General features: G+C 43.2%; 2 protein-coding genes and 1 non-coding gene across 4 annotated transcripts; 1 reads left to right on the plus strand and 2 right to left on the minus strand.

The window, feature by feature from the left end:
* Positions 1 to 699: 699 nt before the first annotated feature.
* On the minus strand, positions 700 to 771 carry Trnam-cau. Its single transcript has one exon. It is a non-coding gene; the product is annotated as a tRNA-Met (tRNA).
* Positions 772 to 985: 214 nt separating this feature from the next.
* Ilf2 (interleukin enhancer binding factor 2) lies at positions 986 to 12,109 on the plus strand. Its single transcript, XM_028753079.1, has 14 exons — positions 986 to 1,082; positions 1,843 to 1,902; positions 2,336 to 2,378; positions 4,782 to 4,886; positions 5,172 to 5,249; positions 5,983 to 6,085; positions 7,144 to 7,209; positions 8,583 to 8,699; positions 9,642 to 9,720; positions 10,151 to 10,238; positions 10,838 to 10,899; positions 10,970 to 11,084; positions 11,218 to 11,308; positions 11,449 to 12,109. Exons 1-14 carry the CDS (start codon positions 1,078 to 1,080, stop codon positions 11,607 to 11,609), a joined length of 1,173 nt encoding a protein of 390 aa, XP_028608912.1. The 5' UTR covers positions 986 to 1,077; the 3' UTR covers positions 11,610 to 12,109.
* On the minus strand, positions 8,384 to 14,937 carry Snapin (SNAP associated protein). Of its 2 annotated transcripts, XM_028753081.1 has the most exons (5): positions 14,787 to 14,937; positions 14,506 to 14,552; positions 14,110 to 14,228; positions 13,381 to 13,509; positions 8,384 to 8,945 (listed from the first exon to the last, which is right to left on the minus strand). In XM_028753081.1, the coding sequence occupies exons 1-4, from the start codon at positions 14,927 to 14,929 to the stop codon at positions 13,408 to 13,410; spliced, it is 411 nt and encodes a 136-aa protein (XP_028608914.1). In that variant the 5' UTR covers positions 14,930 to 14,937; the 3' UTR covers positions 8,384 to 8,945; positions 13,381 to 13,407. The 2 variants fall into 2 exon arrangements, with proteins under 2 accessions (XP_028608914.1, XP_028608913.1); XM_028753080.1 differs by lacking the exon at positions 8,384 to 8,945 and having other exon boundaries at positions 13,212 to 13,509.
* Between the last annotated feature and the right edge of the window lie 1,364 nt (positions 14,938 to 16,301).

The raw sequence follows: 16,301 nt of genomic DNA on the forward strand, positions 1-16,301 counted from the left end.
TTGCCAAAATATCCTTTTTTAAAATAAAAATTCTGTTATATTTATTTATGTTGTATTTATGGGTGTCACCCCCCCACACTCCCCAGCATTCATAGTGAGGTCGGAGAACAAAATGCAGAAATCGCTGTTTTCCTTCCACTATGGGTCTCAGAGGTCGAACTCAGGTAGCTGTGATTAGACCTGCTGACTCATCTTGCCGACGCGGTCAAGTATTCTTGATTTTAATGTAGGTGAGGTTAGGTTACTTTGAAGGAAGATACACCTACGAAAGTAAGTAATACATCAATACTGTCAGAATCACCTAACGTAGGGAAGTGGGGAGGATGTGGGTAGAATTGGGGAAGAGAAATATATGATCAAGATATATTGTATGAATTTTTTTCAATAAAAAGAATCATTTAACAATAATAATATGGAGGGAATAATGGTGGTAAGTGGAACTAAGTTATTTCTGATATTTCCATAAGGTAAAGGTTATGTTTTTAGGTGAGGTGACACATGCTGGAGATTGCTGTTTAATGACAGCTCGAACTACATTAACGAGTATTATATAAGCCAGGGTGACCAAGAAAGACGTTATCTAAAAAAAAAATAAATAAATAAATAAAATGATGTCTTTGGTTATGGAAAAGTAAATTTAACTGTATTATCAAAACGAAGGCGTCCATTTTAAATGGAATCAAAAAGTATAGTCTCTGATAGCAGAGGATGGTTTCGATCCATCGACCTCTGGGTTATGGGCCCAGCACGCTTCCGCTGCGCCACTCTGCTACCTACTGCTAGGGTATACTTTTCCTTCCCTAAAGACTTTACTATTCACAGACTTAACTCTGAGCGCCCTCTACTGTCAGTGGGAAAAAATTGCCTTCATCCTTGTTATATCTTATTGGTTGGCTCCTTTACAGGGTATTTTTCATTGGTTGCAGTGTTAACCAATAAACACGCGGGAGGGAGTGAGGCGGGAGCCTATCGCGCAGGCGTTTGTTGGGACACGCCGGCCAGACGTTTCTCTGCCAGCCTGGTTCTTCCAAGGGAAGAGCGGTTGAGTGGCCTCCATTGTTCAGGATTAAGCGGGCCATGAGGTAAGTGGACAGAGGTGCTTGAAAGTTCCTGCCGAAGCCTCGGGGGGCGGGCCGAAATGGAGTCGGAGGAACAAGGGCCTGTATCTGGGCGGCTGGCGGAGAGCCTGGCTGGAGGGAGTAGAGTAGAAGGCTGGCGGACTCCGGGAATCCGGCCTGGAGGGGGCCGGGGCCCAGCAGGGGAGTTGTGTTGTTACCCGGGTCTCGGAGGCGGGGAGGGCATGGAGGAGAGGTCTTAACGGACCAGGAAGATCATCCTCCGTGCGCAGTGCGTTGCGCATTTTTCTGGTACCCAGTGTTTGACCAATAGGACATGCCTCATAAGTGTTTTGCTGTATTAATAAATGAGAAGTCGCTTTACTCCGAATATTAGGACTGATGTGCCTCACGATCGTGGATTATTTAGTGTGTGTGTGTGTGTTATGTATATCAGGTTCTGAAATTCGTATTTTCCTGATGTGAGCTTTGATAAAATCTTGAATTAGAAGTGTGGTGTGGTGTGGCAAGCTGCAATCACAGCACTTGGGAGGTAAAGCAGGAGATACATGAGACTGTCTCAAAAACAGAACAAAAAGAAAAAGTCTAGAATTAGGATGTCATGGGAGTGGGACTGGGTACCATTTGGAATCGGGGAGAAGTGAGCATGAAATTTATATCCACTTCCGTAGTTGGAGGCGGTCAAGGTAAGTCAAATTGAAATAACATTGAAAGTGTGATGGAGACCTTTTTCAGCGAAATGAGAGTAAAATATCTGTATTTTTAGGGGTGACAGAGGACGTGGTCGTGGTGGGCGCTTTGGTTCCAGAGGCGGGCCTGGAGGAGGGTGAGTGTGTCTATTGGCATCTTTGTCTTGGTTTGTTTCAGTAGATAGGGGTTTGGAGTAGATTGTTCTATTTGATTTTGAGAAAGCCACGCAAAGCATTTCTTTTCCTTACGTCCTGCTAAGTGAATTTGACCTTTTGCTAAGAATGATACAGCTCAGAAACTCTTTAATTCTTAAGACAGAATTGTGCCAGGCAGTGGTGGAGCACACCTCTAATCCCAGCACTTGGGAGGCAGAGGCAGGTGGATTTCTGAGTTCAAGGCCAGCCTGGTCTACAGAGTGAGTTCCAGGGCAGCCAGGACTGTACAGAGAAACTCTGTCTGGAAAACAAAAACAAAACAAAACAAAAACAACAACAAAAACCGAATTGTTGCATTGTGTACCTCTCGCTTGCTTTCTGCTTGAATAATTTTGAATTGTTTCTATGTTTCAGGTTCAGGCCGTTTGTGCCCCATATCCCTTTTGATTTCTATTTGGTGAGTATTTTGGCTTTGGAGGACAGGTGTAGGAATGGAGCCCAGAGTCTCCTTGTTAATGAAGTCAGATACTGTTTGGAGTAGTAGGATTCAAGCATAGATCTGTTCTTTGAGTGTGGGTCTTCTGTATGATTGGCTGGCCTGGAACTCTATATGTGTACGGAGCTGATTGCAAATTCACCGTCTTCTGCCTCAACCTCCTGAATGTTGAAATTACATGCACTCCCACATCTGGCTCAAGTTTTTATTTACTTAGAGTGCTAGAGATTTGAACCCAGGTCATTGAACATGCTAGATCTATACCCTTAATACCTAGTTTTATTATTGTATTTATTATATATCACTATCTACTTATAGCTACAGGTATAACATGACTCTAGTAGAGGACACAAGTTTTTCCCAGTTCTTACATAACAGTACATGTCTGTCTGTAACTCTAATTTCCAAAGATCTTAAGTCTCTGTTGATATCCACAGGCTCTTGCACACAGGATGCATATACATACACTGTGGCATTCATATATATACATAAATAAATATTAAAAAAAAACAAGCCAATTCACCAGCTAGTCTTTAAAGATACTGTAATCCTTTTGTAATCCCTGGAATGGAAGCTTGAGCAGTAGGACCATGTTGAGGGTTCAAGGCCAGCCTAGGCTACTATAGTGATGTGTCTCAACAAGAACAAAACATAGAAAATAGTGTAAAGAGGTAGGGAAGATAATTCCTGTACAGTTTGATTGTAATATTTGTCTAGAAAAATATCTTTTTTAAAAATAATATTTAGGGCTTATTTTGAGACAGTATCTGTATATATAACCTTGGCTGGCCTGGAACTCAGAGATCTGCCTGCCTCTGCCTCCAGAGTGCTAAAGGTGTATACTATAATACACAGTGGATTAGAATCAGTTCCTTTCTTCATTTATGCTTGGATTTTTACACTGGGTTTTTCTGTGTAGCTCTGGCTGTCCTGGAACTAGAAACCCACTTGTGTTTGCCTCCTGAGTGTGTGCCACCACTGCCACCTGGCTTGCCTTTTTAAAAGTTTCCTGTGTATGTATAAAGTGCTTGTCTGTATACATGTTTCCATGTGTGCTTGGTGCCTTTGGAGGCTGTAAGAGGCTTGTCAGAGGTTGTAAGCTGCCATAGATATGCTAGGCTCATATCTGGGCCCTCTGCTAGAGTAGCATATACTCTCACCTGCTGAGTTCTCTCTAGCTTCTGGGTAATTTCTCTGTGTGTGTGTGTGTGTGAGAGAGAGAGAGAGAGAGAGAGAGGGAGAGAGAGAGAGACAGACAGAGAGACAGAGAGACAGAGAGACAGGGTTTCATTGTGTAGCCTTGGCTGTCCTGGAACTCGCTCTATAGACCAGGCTGGCCTGGAATGTACAGAGATTTGCCTGCCTCTGTCTCCTGAGTGCTGGGATTAAAGATAAGGGCCCCCACTGCCCGACCTTTATTTCTTTTAATATAAAGGTAATGAGTACTTAGGCTGCTGTTGTAGCTTAGTTGGTAGAGTGCTTGCCCGGCATGCACAGAGCCCAGAGCATTTCGTATATAAGTATGGAGATACACACCTATAATCCAAGTACAAAGGAGGAAGACACAGGAGGATCAGATTACAGTCATCCTCAGCTACATAGCAAATTCAGGTAAGCCTGTGATTTATATAACACCCTGTCTCAAAAATAAAACAACAGAAAAACAAGGTTTGTATTTGGACTTAAACATTTGCAGGAGTTAAAAACAAGTATTGTAAGGTGTACTGGCTTTAGGACTGGAGAGATAGCTCCGAGGTTAAGAGCACAAGGATATAACAGTTTTCCCCCCTATTGTAGTACCAGGAAAAAAAATCTCTTGTGTATTTTCTTTCTCAATTTTTTTTTTTTTTTTTAAGACAGGGTTTCTCTGCTTAGTTCTTGTTGGCCTGGAACTTACTCTGTAGACCAGGCTGGCCTCAAATTTACAGAGATCCATTTTTTAAGGTTTATTTATGTAGCTTATGTATATCAGTGCCCTGCCTGCACATATGTCTACATGTCAGAAGAGGGAATTGGATTCCATTACAGATGGTTGTGAGCCACCATATGGTTACTCAGAATTGAACTTAAGCCGGGCGGTGGTGGCGCACGCCTTTAATCCCAGCACTTGGGAGGCAGAGGCAGGCGGATTTCTGAGTTCGAGAGTTCAAGGCTAGCCTGGTCTACAGAGTGACTTCCAGGACAGCCAGGGCTACACAGAGAAACCCTGTCTCGAAAAACAAAAAAACAAAAAAACAAAAAAAAAAGAATTGAACTTAAGACTTCTGGAAGAGGAGTCAGTGCTCTTAAACCACTGAGCCATCTCTTCAGTCCCTCTTCTGTGAATTATTTTTGATAAATAACATAATTTAATTTCTGGTTTAGTGTGAAATGGCTTTTCCCCGGGTGAAGCCAGCACCTGATGAAACCTCCTTCAGTGAAGCCTTGCTGAAGCGGAATCAAGACCTTGCTCCCAATTCTGCTGAGCAGGTATGTGCTTTCCTCGGACTATGTTAAAAGTCTAGAGTTAAAGAACTGTTACTCTATCTGGTTAAGGAGAGTGTTGTCTTGCCTGGCATTATAAGCCAGTGGTAGACACTTGAGGCCCTAGGTGTCGTTCCCATCAAGAGTGTTGTCAGAGTCCAAACTCCTCTGGGTGTGTAATTATTCATCTCTCTTACTGTTGGTGGAGAGTCTGGTGATGATGATACAGATTAAATATATGTTGTGTGTAATTTTTGGCTTTAGGATATTTTTACTTTGTGATATTTTCAGGCTTCTATCCTTTCTTTGGTGACAAAAATCAACAATGTGATTGACAACTTGATTGTGGCTCCAGGGACATTTGAAGTGGTGAGTTTTTGATGACTTAATCCAGAAATGGCATCCCTGGTGGTATGGAAGTTTCCTTGGCCCTTGCCTGTTAACCTTTCAGTTGTCTGTTGTCCAAATCAGAGTCTAAAATGGAAACCTACAGAGAATTGTATAATCCTGATCTTGAGGACAAGATTGTAGCACTGGTTGGCTAGCCATGCCTAGGCTTCTCTGGGGTTATCTGGGGGATGTGATTTCATCATAGTTGCTTCCAAATCTGGGTATTAAGAAGCAGCTGCAAAAAAAAAAAAAAAAAAAAAAAAAGCCGGGCGGTGGTGGCGGACGCCTTTAATCCCAGCACTTGGGAGGCAGAGGCAGGAGGATTTCTGAGTTCGAGGCCAGCCTGGTCTACAGAGTGAGTTCCAGGACAGCCCGGGCTACACAGAGAAACCCTGTCTCGAAAAACCAAAAAAAAAAAAAAAAAAGAAGCAGCTGAGGGCTGGAGAGATGGCTCAGTGGTTAAGAGCACTGACTGCTTTTCCAGAGGTCCTAAGTTCAAGTCCCAGTAACCACATTATGGCTCACAACCATCTGCAATGCAATCTGATGCCCTCTTCTGGTGTGTCTGAAGAGAGTGACACTTTGCTCATACATAAAATAAATAAGTCTTAAAAAAAAATAAAAAAAATAAAAAAAAAAGAAGCAGCTGAAATGGTTCTATGAGGACTCACACCTTTGTTTTTCTAAACTTCCCTGAAATCCCTTTCCACAGCAAATTGAAGAAGTCCGGCAGGTAGGATCATATAAAAAGGGGACAATGACCACAGGACACAATGTGGCTGACCTGGTGGTAATACTAAAGATTCTGCCAACTTGTAAGTATCTCTTAATCTTTCTCCGTTGGGGATGGTGCACAGGGCCTTACAGGGTCCCTCAGGGTTTGAGTTTGTTACTCAATATGGAGTGGCCATTGCAGTGAGGTCAGTGTAGGTCAAAGGTTAGCAGGAGTCTCAGCCCACTCTTTTTCTTTTCTTTCAAAGATTTTAATGGATTTATCTCTATTAGTGCTATGGGTGTATGTATGTATGTATGTATGTATGTATGCATGCATGCATGCCATGTAGATGCCTTGGGGCTTATGGAGGTTAGAAGAGGACTTTGGATCTCCTGGAACTGGAGTTAGAGATGATTATGAACCACCAAATGGATGTTGGGAACTGAATCCAAGTCCTCTACAAGAAGTGCTTTTAACCTCTGAGGCATTTCTCTAGCCACTCCAGCCCACTTCCCTAGGCATTGAGATTAGATTTAGGGATAGTAATAATTGAAGCCCAGATTCATTTATTTCATCATTATTTGTATGTGAATGTATGGAAGGAAAATAGCAAATTTATTGTTTATTTATTTACTTATTGTTTGTTTTGAAACAAGGTTTCCCTATATGTAGCCCTATCTGTCTTCTGACTTGCAGAGATCTGCTTGTCTTTACCTTTTGAGTGTTGTTATTAAAGGTGTATACCATTATACCAGATTGTTTGTTTGCTTGGTGGTGGTGTATATGTGTAAAGTGGTAGTGGCATACACCTTTAGTCCCAGCACTCGGGAGGCAGAGGCAGAGGCAGAGGCAGCAGCAGCCTGGTATCTGAGTTTGAGGCCGGGTTATACAGGGAAACCCTGTCTCAAAAAAAAAAAAAATAAAAACAAAAGAAAACCAAAAAATGAGAAAGAAAAAAAGATGTGTATACTCAGGATTCTTGTTCCCTGCATCTTCCAAATTCTGTCTGTTTCATTGCCCTGGTAAAAGTGTTCACTCTAGTTGAGTAAGCTTCAGTCTGTGGTGTAGAAATAGAGATGCCAAGTTGTTTACTGATAGAGGAAAGCTACATGAAATACATTACTGTAACATTCCTTATGTCCCTTTTCTCCAATCTAGTGGAAGCTGTTGCCGCCCTGGGGAACAAAGTTGTGGAAAGCCTAAGGGCACAGGATCCCTCCGAAGGTTGGAGTTTGAGTTTGTTGCTAAATGTGTATGTAGTGTTCACAGCAGCTGGTCTTACAAATTAGTCAGGTCTGTGTAGGTCAAAGGTTAGCAGGAGTCTCAGATATTCAGCTTATTTTCTTTTATTATGAAAGGTGGGTTATGAGATAGGCTGGCCTCAAATTACATTCCTCCTGTCTCAGGCTCCCAAGTGCTAGGATCATAGATAGGGATGCACCACTGAATTCTTCATTTCTGTAACTCTGTGATTCAGAAATAACCCTTAGTTTAAAGGTCTGATGCTTGTGTGTGAGTGTGTGTGTGTGGTGTTGAGGTTGAACACAGCACCTCTCATACATGCTGGGCAGTAGTCTGCACTGAGTTTCATATTCAGGCCTCTTGTTGCTTCAGGTCTCATGTCCTGTCCTCTCCCCTAACTTTTTCATGCAGTCAGGTTGGTCATCTCCTTGCTGCCTCTTTCCGTTCACTGGTATCTAAGCTTTTACTGATGGTTTTTGGTACATGCTTATCAATCCCAGCACTTGGAGTATAAGCAGGAGGGTCTGAAGTCTGAGACCAGCCTTCAATACATACACATCTTGTCTCAAAAACTAATAACTTACTGCCAGAAAACTGACATGTTTAACCAGGTGTGGCATACCTCTAACCCCAGCAGTTGAAAACTGGGGCAGGGGGATTGGTAATTTAAGGACAGCTTGAACTGTATACATAGACCTTATGTCACAAACATATGTATATGTGACCTTATGTCACAAACAAAATGACAAAATGAAGGCTGGGTTGATACCGCTTAGTTGGTATCTTGTCTAACGTGTGTGAAGGTCTGATCGGTACTCAGCGTTACACACACCGCTTGGCTGGCACGTGCTTCTGCTCCAGACTGCTGAGGTGGAGGAAGGAGGAATTCAAAGTCATCCTTGGCTTCATGATGTGTTGGGAGGCAGCCTGAGCTACATGAGATCTTGTCTCAAAAGCTATATGGCGCTGGGCAGTGGTGGTGGACGCCTTTAATCCCAGCACTTGGGAGGCAGAGGCAGGGGGATTTCTGAGTTTGAGGCCAGCCTGGTCTACAGAGTGAGTTCCAGGACAGCCAGGGCTACACAGAGAAACCCTGTCTAGAAAAACAAAAACCAAAAAAGAAAAGAAAAGAAAAAAGTTCTATAGCTCAGTGGGTAAATGTGCCACCACGCCTGATGACTTTTAATTCATTCTGTGGGACCTGCATGGTAGGAGAGAACGGGTTCCTAAGGGTTGTCCTTTGGTCTCTATAGAAATGTGAGTGTTCTTACTCACATGCTCTAAAGAAATACAATGTTTTTAAAAATCAAAACAGAACAAATATGTTTTACATCTTGATTATCTTGTTCTTTTAGTTTTGACCATGCTGACTAATGAAACTGGCTTTGAAATTAGCTCTTCTGATGCTACGGTGAAAATTCTCATTACAACAGTGCCACCCAATCTCCGAAAACTCGATCCAGAACTCCATCGTAAGTCTCCCCTCTCCCCATTGCGGAGAAATATGGGGGTTGGGGTTAGGGGCACAGCTAGCCAAATAGCCAAAGCTTTGACATTTTCTGGAAATTTTAGTATTTTATTGACTGTAAAGGAGTTTTACCTTCCCTGTAATTTGTAGTTAATTTTACCAGCGTCCTAGTGACTTTTCTGTTGTGGAGTTTTTGTTGTTCCTGGCAGATGGCACTCTCTCACACCTGCCCAGGAGCTATATTTTGGATCTGCAAATGAAAGATACAGACATTAGCTTGGTTTTGTTTTGTTTTTGTTTTTTTTTGAGACAGAGTTTCTCTGTGTAGCCCCGGCTGTCCTGGAACTCACTCTGTAGACCAGGCTGGCCTTGAACTCAGAAATCCGCCTGCCTCTGCTTCCCAAGTGCTGGGATTAAAGGCGTGTGCCACCACTGCCCGGCAGCTTGTTTTTTAAAATGCTTTGGCTACCTCAAGGCTGGGCACTCCTAAACCTCCCTCTGCCTCATGCCCACCAAAATATCCCATGGCTGGTTGGTATTCTCCAGTCCTCTCTGCGTCCTACGGGAGCAACTCTAATTGTTCTGTCCGGGGCTAATCGAATTGGAGACGAGGACCTTCAGCATCTGGACATGCAGATTCCCGATTGAATCATAACATAGAACCAATCTCCAACATTTTCAAAGTCTTATAAAGGATTGTAGAAGAAAAAAAAACTTGAAGAAAAAGATAAAAGTAAAAGTTTATATAAATATTTGTGAAGGGAAATAGATGACTGGAAAAGATAAATGTGTTACATGTTTTCAGATTTAGCTGGGGAGTGACAACAGTGTTTAGACAAATGGCTTGCCACCTAGCCTTGTCACACTTCTGGATGGGTATTGATTGGGATTGAATATATTGCACACGTAATAGGAAAGATTTTTAGCCTGTTGTACTTGTCTTCAGTGGATATCAAGGTGTTGCAGAGTGCCTTAGCGGCCATCCGGCATGCCCGCTGGTTTGAAGAAAATGCCTCTCAGTCCACGTAAGTCTCATTGGTCACTTGTATAAAATAATCTTTCTGGGAGTGCAATGGTTTTGGCCTGTAATCCAACAACCATAAATAACAAACAGTACAGACCCCCTACTTTATCTGATAGAACTGTTTCAGATGTGATTTTTTTTTTACTTAAAATATATAAATATATATATGTATAATTTTGTTTTATGCATGCATGTACGTACATACATGTCATAGTTGTGTGTAGTCTGGAGCACAACTTTAAGGAGTTCTCTTCTGCGAGTCTTAAGGATTGAACTCAGGTTTGTCAGACTTATGGTACAAATGCGTTTCTTTGCTGAGCCAGCTGGTAGGCACTGTATATTTCTCTAAATAGTACAGCTAGCTTTGATTCCTAATGTGTAGAAATATCAATACGATGTTATTATCTCTAATTCCTGGGTCTCTTATTCAGAGTTAAAGTTCTCATCAGATTGCTAAAGGACTTACGGATTCGTTTTCCTGGCTTTGAGCCTCTCACACCCTGGATCCTTGACCTACTTGTAAGTAAAAAGGGGAGGCTGAGGGTGTAGCCTGTGTAGAGTGCTTCACTAGTATGTGAGAGTCCCTAGTTCAGTTGCCAGCACTGCACAAAGGAACAGGGGTGCACTGGGGGCACTCCTCTTTGTCTAGATTTACTTTTCTTTCTATCTTTTTTGAAATAGGGTTCCTTTGTGTAGCCCTGGCTGTTGTGGAACTTACTTTGTAGACCAGGCTGCCCTCAGACTCAGGTCTGTTTTTGCCTCCTTAGTACTGGGATTAAAGGCATCAATAAACACCTGAAACTTGATTACTCTTAAACCTACCAACATTAGAAATTCAATGAAGCGTTAGAAAAATTTTGGTCAGTCTTAAGAGAGGCTGAGGCAAGAGTATTTTTAGTTAGAGGATAGTCAGGGTTACTTAGGGAGACAGGAAAGTTTAGTGAGTGAACAGTCTGAGAAGACTGGAAGTCCACTGTTTGACTGAGGTTTTAGTACTCAGTAGAATAGTAGTTACTGCTATCAGCTCATTATTGCTAGTTTTCCTCATGACTTAAAAGTTTTGTTTAAATATGGAATTGCCAGATAGTAGCACACCTACCAGACTTACTGTTTTCCAGGGGCACTATGCTGTGATGAACAACCCTACCAGACAGCCTTTGGCCCTGAATGTGGCATACAGGTATAACACGCTTCTCTGGGTTTTGGTTATAAGCTGTTTGGTATGCTTTCTAAATGTCTTTGTGTTTCAGGCGCTGCTTGCAGATTCTGGCTGCAGGACTGTTCTTGCCAGGGTCAGTGGGCATCACTGACCCCTGTGAGAGTGGTAACTTCAGGGTACACACAGTTATGACCCTAGAACAGCAGGTATGAAGACAACCACAAAATGAGTGGAGTTCTGGCCAGAAGGCCAAGGACCAGGGGACCTGTTTCACATGGATGTTAGTCATGTATAGTCTGTTTACTTTGGCTCCTTTACTTTCCCCTCCTTGTTCTTCAGGATATGGTCTGCTACACAGCTCAGACTCTGGTTCGAATTCTCTCCCATGGAGGCTTTAGGAAGATCCTTGGCCAAGAGGGGGATGCCAGCTGTAAGTTATCTATGTGGTGTGGTTCAGGGGTTCTGAACTATAGAAAAGCTGTATCTTAAGGTGGTGTAATATTAATGAATACAGCTTGTGTTGTTTACTGGGCTATTCATAAGAAGTTGGTTTTATCCTGTCTCTTATAGATCTTGCTTCTGAAATCTCTACCTGGGATGGAGTGATTGTGACACCTTCAGAAAAGGCTTATGAGAAGCCGCCTGAGAAGAAGGAGGGAGAGGAAGAAGAGGAGAACACAGAAGAACCACCTCAAGGGGAAGAAGAAGAAAGCATGGAGACGCAGGAATGACCTTCCCTTTACTGTTTCTCCCCAAAGGAAGATGAACCTAAGCCAGCCACCATGGGGCTTTAGATGGTGGCATTTCTGCAGCATAGGGAGATAGCAGGAAGGAAAACAAACTGTAAAGAAAAAAAAAAAACGCTACTGTTTTGATGGTGGCTAAGCAGCTAGAAGTCTCCCATTTGTGACTGCACATGCCATCCGTCCATCTGTAATGAAGCAGAATGCCACACATTCCCAATATTTAAACCTAACCACTCCCAACCAGTATTTTTTGTTGAAACGTTGTAACTGTCATTGAGTATCTGGGGATTTTTTTTTTTTTTTCTAAGAAAAAATGATTAAAGTACTTCCTACTGGGGCTTTTGATTTTATTTTTCTTCAATATGTAGCAACTACTTTTGGCTTCTATACACTTCATTAGAATTCAAGTAGAGTCCTTTATTATAAACACTGATATTGCTGTTTCAAAGTACGTAAATTAAAAGTAATGGACTCCTGGAATACCATTTAAGCATTGTGATGGTTAATTTTCATGTCAATTTGGCCTAAAATACCTGAACTTTCTGCAAAGGATTGACCCTAACTGTGGGTGAAAGTATCTTAGGAGCTCAGTGCCCGGACAGAGAAAAGGGGTAAATGGCAGAGTCCAGCATTCCCTTCTCTTGGAAGCTTGATAACCTCACATTCTCATGTCTCAAAATAGGCCCCAAAACATGGGTCAAGGTGACCATAATACGATACATTCTTTTGTTAAAATAACCAATACAAGCATTTATTTAATAATGCTCAGCAATTCTTAATATTAACATAGTCAAGCCAGGGTGGTCAAGAGGATGAATTATTTACCTTGACTTAAATCCTGAATTGTAAAGAAAACTGCCCAGACCCAGATAATAAGAGTAACAGTATGGTTAACACTGGTTAACTAGGCTTGCAAAGGATGGCACTTATTTAAGATGTAACTTTAAGAGAATGGATGTTTTGCTTGCATGTACATCTGCATAATGTGTGCTGGGCCACCAAAAATCCAGGTCACTGGATTCCCCTGGGACTGGAGTTAAGAGCCTGCTGTGAGTCACTGTAGGTGCTGGGAACTGAACTCCATCTGGAAGAACCACCAGTGCTCTTGACCACTGAGCCATCCCTCTAGCCCTTCAATTATGTAGCCTAAACAACAAAATCACAAAAGCTTAGAGACTAAGCTGTCAAGGCTCTGCCCTTGACCTTGGATCCTCATGTTATCTGTCCTGCTCTCCTTGGGCAGTAATGAAGGCAACAGTTGTGATATTTGTTAATAGGAGTTAACCTAAACATTGTGTATGATTCTGGGAAGGTTATTACCTTTTGAGGGGAACTATGGAGAAGCAGAGGGAAAGAAGTAGAAGTATACTTTCTGCACCAAATCTCTGGTGTTTTCTCTACCACATGATGCCTAATCTACTTAACATTCTCTGGGGGAAAATGTATAGAAGCTTGAGTCAGGCACCCTGACACATGCCTATTATAATCCCAGCATTCAGGAGGCTAAGGCAAAAGGAAATGTTTGAGGCCAGCCTGGCCTACATATTGAGACCATGTCTCAAGAAACAAAACCCAAAAGGCAGAGGCTCATTCTTGGAAGGATAAGCTGTAATGGAGGTTCTTTAGGAAGTAGTCCTCCTGTATGCATGTTTCTCAAGGCTGCTACATGAATGAGTACATACTGCAAACAAAGGTCTACAGAGACTTTCCTGGAATCTTCTCATGTCTACCAGACAAAGCCACTGGAGAACAGTACTTGTATACTCAGGTCGCAGGCCCGTGCTTATTTGCTTGGAGAACCAGGAGGGTAAACTCCTGCATCCAGCATGGCTCTCCTGCGAGCTGTTTCCTTGGCCACACTGTGGTTTAACCGCCTTAGTCGTTCCTATAAGACAGGAAGATGGGGAAATCTAATGACTGCTGTAAAAGGTTTTAACTGAGTCAAGTAGTTGCTGAAAGGGCTTACTTCCCCTATTCTCCCATCCTTAGACTGTTTCTTCTCTGTGTAGTCCTGAAACTTGCTCTGTAGACCAGGATGGCCTCAAACTCAGATATTGCTGGCTGCCCAGCTGGCTTCGGCTCTTTTCAAGCCAGCCCTTTAAGTAAAATAAGCTTGTAAATGACAGCCACTAGAGATTAAGAATTGAGTTTATGAGCACTTGTCTAGTATTTAAGAGGACCTAAGTTTGAGGCCCAGTAATGGGGTGGGGCGAGTATGGACCTTTATTATCAGATTAGTTAACACCACTCCGTCCCTCACAGTTGCTTTCACTACGTTGAAGACGTAAAGCAGGATAAAGAACAAGATTTTTTTTTTTTTTTGAGAGGGCCATGCTATGTAGCCCTAGCTGATCTGATAGTTCAAGCTATGCTCAAAGTTCAAGTCATTCTTCTTGCATTAGCCTACCAAATGCTGAAATTACAGCATGCACCACCATGCTCTGCCAGAATTCTTTTTTTTTTTTTTTTTTTTTTTTTTTTTTACCTGTGCATTCTGTAAAATATTGTTGACCAAGACAACTCGTCGCCTGGCATTAAGCAGCTTCTTAACATAGGGGTCCAGATCCAGGGCCACCTTCTGATCCTCATTGATCCGGCACAGTTCTGGGAAGAGGAAATGGGTAGCCAACATCTAATGGCTCATTTTTTGTTCTTAGGGAATGTAAGAGAGGAATGGGATGAAAAATACTCTTGCAGTCTTGTGTGTGAGCCACAGACACCTTCCCTTCTTCCATTCTGTCCTAAAATATTCCCGGAAATTAGAGTCTGTGGGTAGTTATTATATTGAGAAGCAAGTGACAGAAACCTAGCCTAAAACCTGGGAAAACAAAGTTCCTGAAAGTGAGATCAGGGATTCTAGGTATTCTGGGTACTCACTCACCTGTAGCTAAGTTGTCAATTTGTTCCCGGAGCTCTACTTGGCTTTCTCTGCAAAGTGGTACAAAACCCTACAACAGTCAGTGACTGGAACGCGGGAAACAAATTCTACTTATTCCCCAAATACTGAGACACGCCAACCTCAAAGGCCTCGCCCAGGCCCTTCCGCCTCTTTACCCAGTCTCAACAACAGTGTGTCTCAAGAATGTATCTAGTACCTTTTCGGGGCCCCGCCCCTACAAAGCTAATTCCATAGGCCCCGCCCCCAGCAACCCGGTCCTGCACCTGACCGCGTGCACGTGAGAGTCGAGCTGCTGCACAGCAGGTCGCAGGAACTCCAGGAGCCCCTCGGCAAAGAGGTCGCGGCCTGTGGGCCCGGCCACTGGGGTCCCGGCCCCTGACACGGCAGCGGAACCAGCCGCAGCCATCGCGAACCGCCCCGACGCCCTCAGACTGCCGCGAGGGCCGCCGGGAACTACAGGCCGCCTCTATGCGCCGCGAGAGGGCGCTTAGATACAGCCCTGACGGCAGTGGGATTGCTGGGAAATGGAGTCCTCCGTGAGCCGGGGCGAGCAGGGCCGGGACCAGAGCCCCCTGGAAGTTGTAGTTCTTCCATGGGCCTGTAGGGGGCGGGATCTAGACTGGAGGAGTTTGTTTGTTTTTTTTCGGTTTTTTCGAGACAGGGTTTCTCTGTGTAGCCCTGGCTGTCCTGGAACTCACTCTGTAGACCAGGCTGGCCTCGAACTCAGAAATCCGCCTGCCTCTGCTGGGATTAAAGGCGTGCGCCACCACCACCCGGCTGACTTCAGGAGATTGATTGCACTAAATTTCTGTCTCTCCCTCTCCTTCTCCCTCTCCCTCCCCCTCTCTCTCTCTTCTTCTTTTTGGATTGGATATTTATTTCATAGCCCTGGCTGTCTTGGTACCAATAAACCAGGCTGTCCTTGAATTCACTGAGATCTGCCTGCCTGTGTCTGCCTCCTAAAAGTGTGCACTACCACTACCGGCCTTTGTTCTTTTTTTTTTCCCCCTTTTTATTTTTCCAAAAGTGAAAAGTAAGTGCTATTGTCCATAGCCCTCCCCATGGGAATTGAGAAAGCCAGATTATATTCATGTTAAGAGTTCTTTCTTCTCTCTTTCTCTTCCCCTCTCCCACTCCCTTTTTTCCTTCCCTCTATCTCCCTCTTTCTTGCAGACAGGGTTTGTCTGTATAGCTTTGGCCGTCCTGGAACTCACTCTGTAGACCAGGCTGGCCTTGAACTCCAGTACTGGGATTAACGGTGTGTCCCACCACTGCCCAGCGAGTTTTATTTCTAAAGATTGTTAGTTTTGTTAGAGAAAGTCCTGCCATGTTGCCAAAGCTAGCCTTGAGCTCACAATCTCTCTGACTCAGTCTTTTCAGTGCTGGAATTACAGGCTTGTGCCACCATGATAGGATTTAAAGTTGAGGGTTTTTTGTTTGTTTTTTTCTGAATTTTTTGAGGGGGGCTTGAACCCAGGGTCTTGTGATTGCTAGACAAATGTCCTGCTGAGCTATGTCCCCACTATACCTTATCCCCCCCCCCCCCCCACTTCTCACTTTTTACTTTGAAATAAAGTTTCACTAAATTGCCAGATTGGACTTGAATTTACTTTGTAGTACACACAGGCCTTGAATATGTATGTGATCCTCCTGCCTCAGGTTCAGGTTTGAACCAACTCTAACTTCTAAAGTTGTTTTTGATTTGTTTTTCAATTTTATTTTGTGTGTGTTCATGTGTATGTGTGTAGAAACCTGTGCCATGGCATATGCGTGGAGGT

Source organism: Grammomys surdaster, unplaced genomic scaffold (assembly GCF_004785775.1).
Source record: "Grammomys surdaster isolate TR1022 unplaced genomic scaffold, NIH_TR_1.0 125946, whole genome shotgun sequence".
Lineage (NCBI taxonomy): Eukaryota > Metazoa > Chordata > Mammalia > Rodentia > Muridae > Grammomys > Grammomys surdaster.

Excerpts from the sequence above, each read along its gene's own strand:
- Ilf2 (XM_028753079.1), top strand. Across the intron at positions 2,379-4,781 it reads TCCCTTTTGATTTCTATTTG|TGTGAAATGGCTTTTCCCCG; the intron begins GTGAGTATTTTG and ends TTTCTGGTTTAG. Across the intron at positions 10,900-10,969 it reads GCCCTGAATGTGGCATACAG|GCGCTGCTTGCAGATTCTGG; the intron begins GTATAACACGCT and ends TTTGTGTTTCAG.
- Snapin (XM_028753081.1), bottom strand. The coding sequence starts at position 14,929 with ATGGCTGCGGCTGGTTCCGCTGCCGTGTCAGGGGCCGGGACCCCAGTG. Across the intron at positions 14,553-14,786 it reads TCTCACGTGCACGCGGTCAG|AGAAAGCCAAGTAGAGCTCC; the intron begins GTGCAGGACCGG and ends ACCACTTTGCAG. Across the intron at positions 14,229-14,505 it reads AATTGACAACTTAGCTACAG|AACTGTGCCGGATCAATGAG; the intron begins GTGAGTGAGTAC and ends TCCTCTTCCCAG.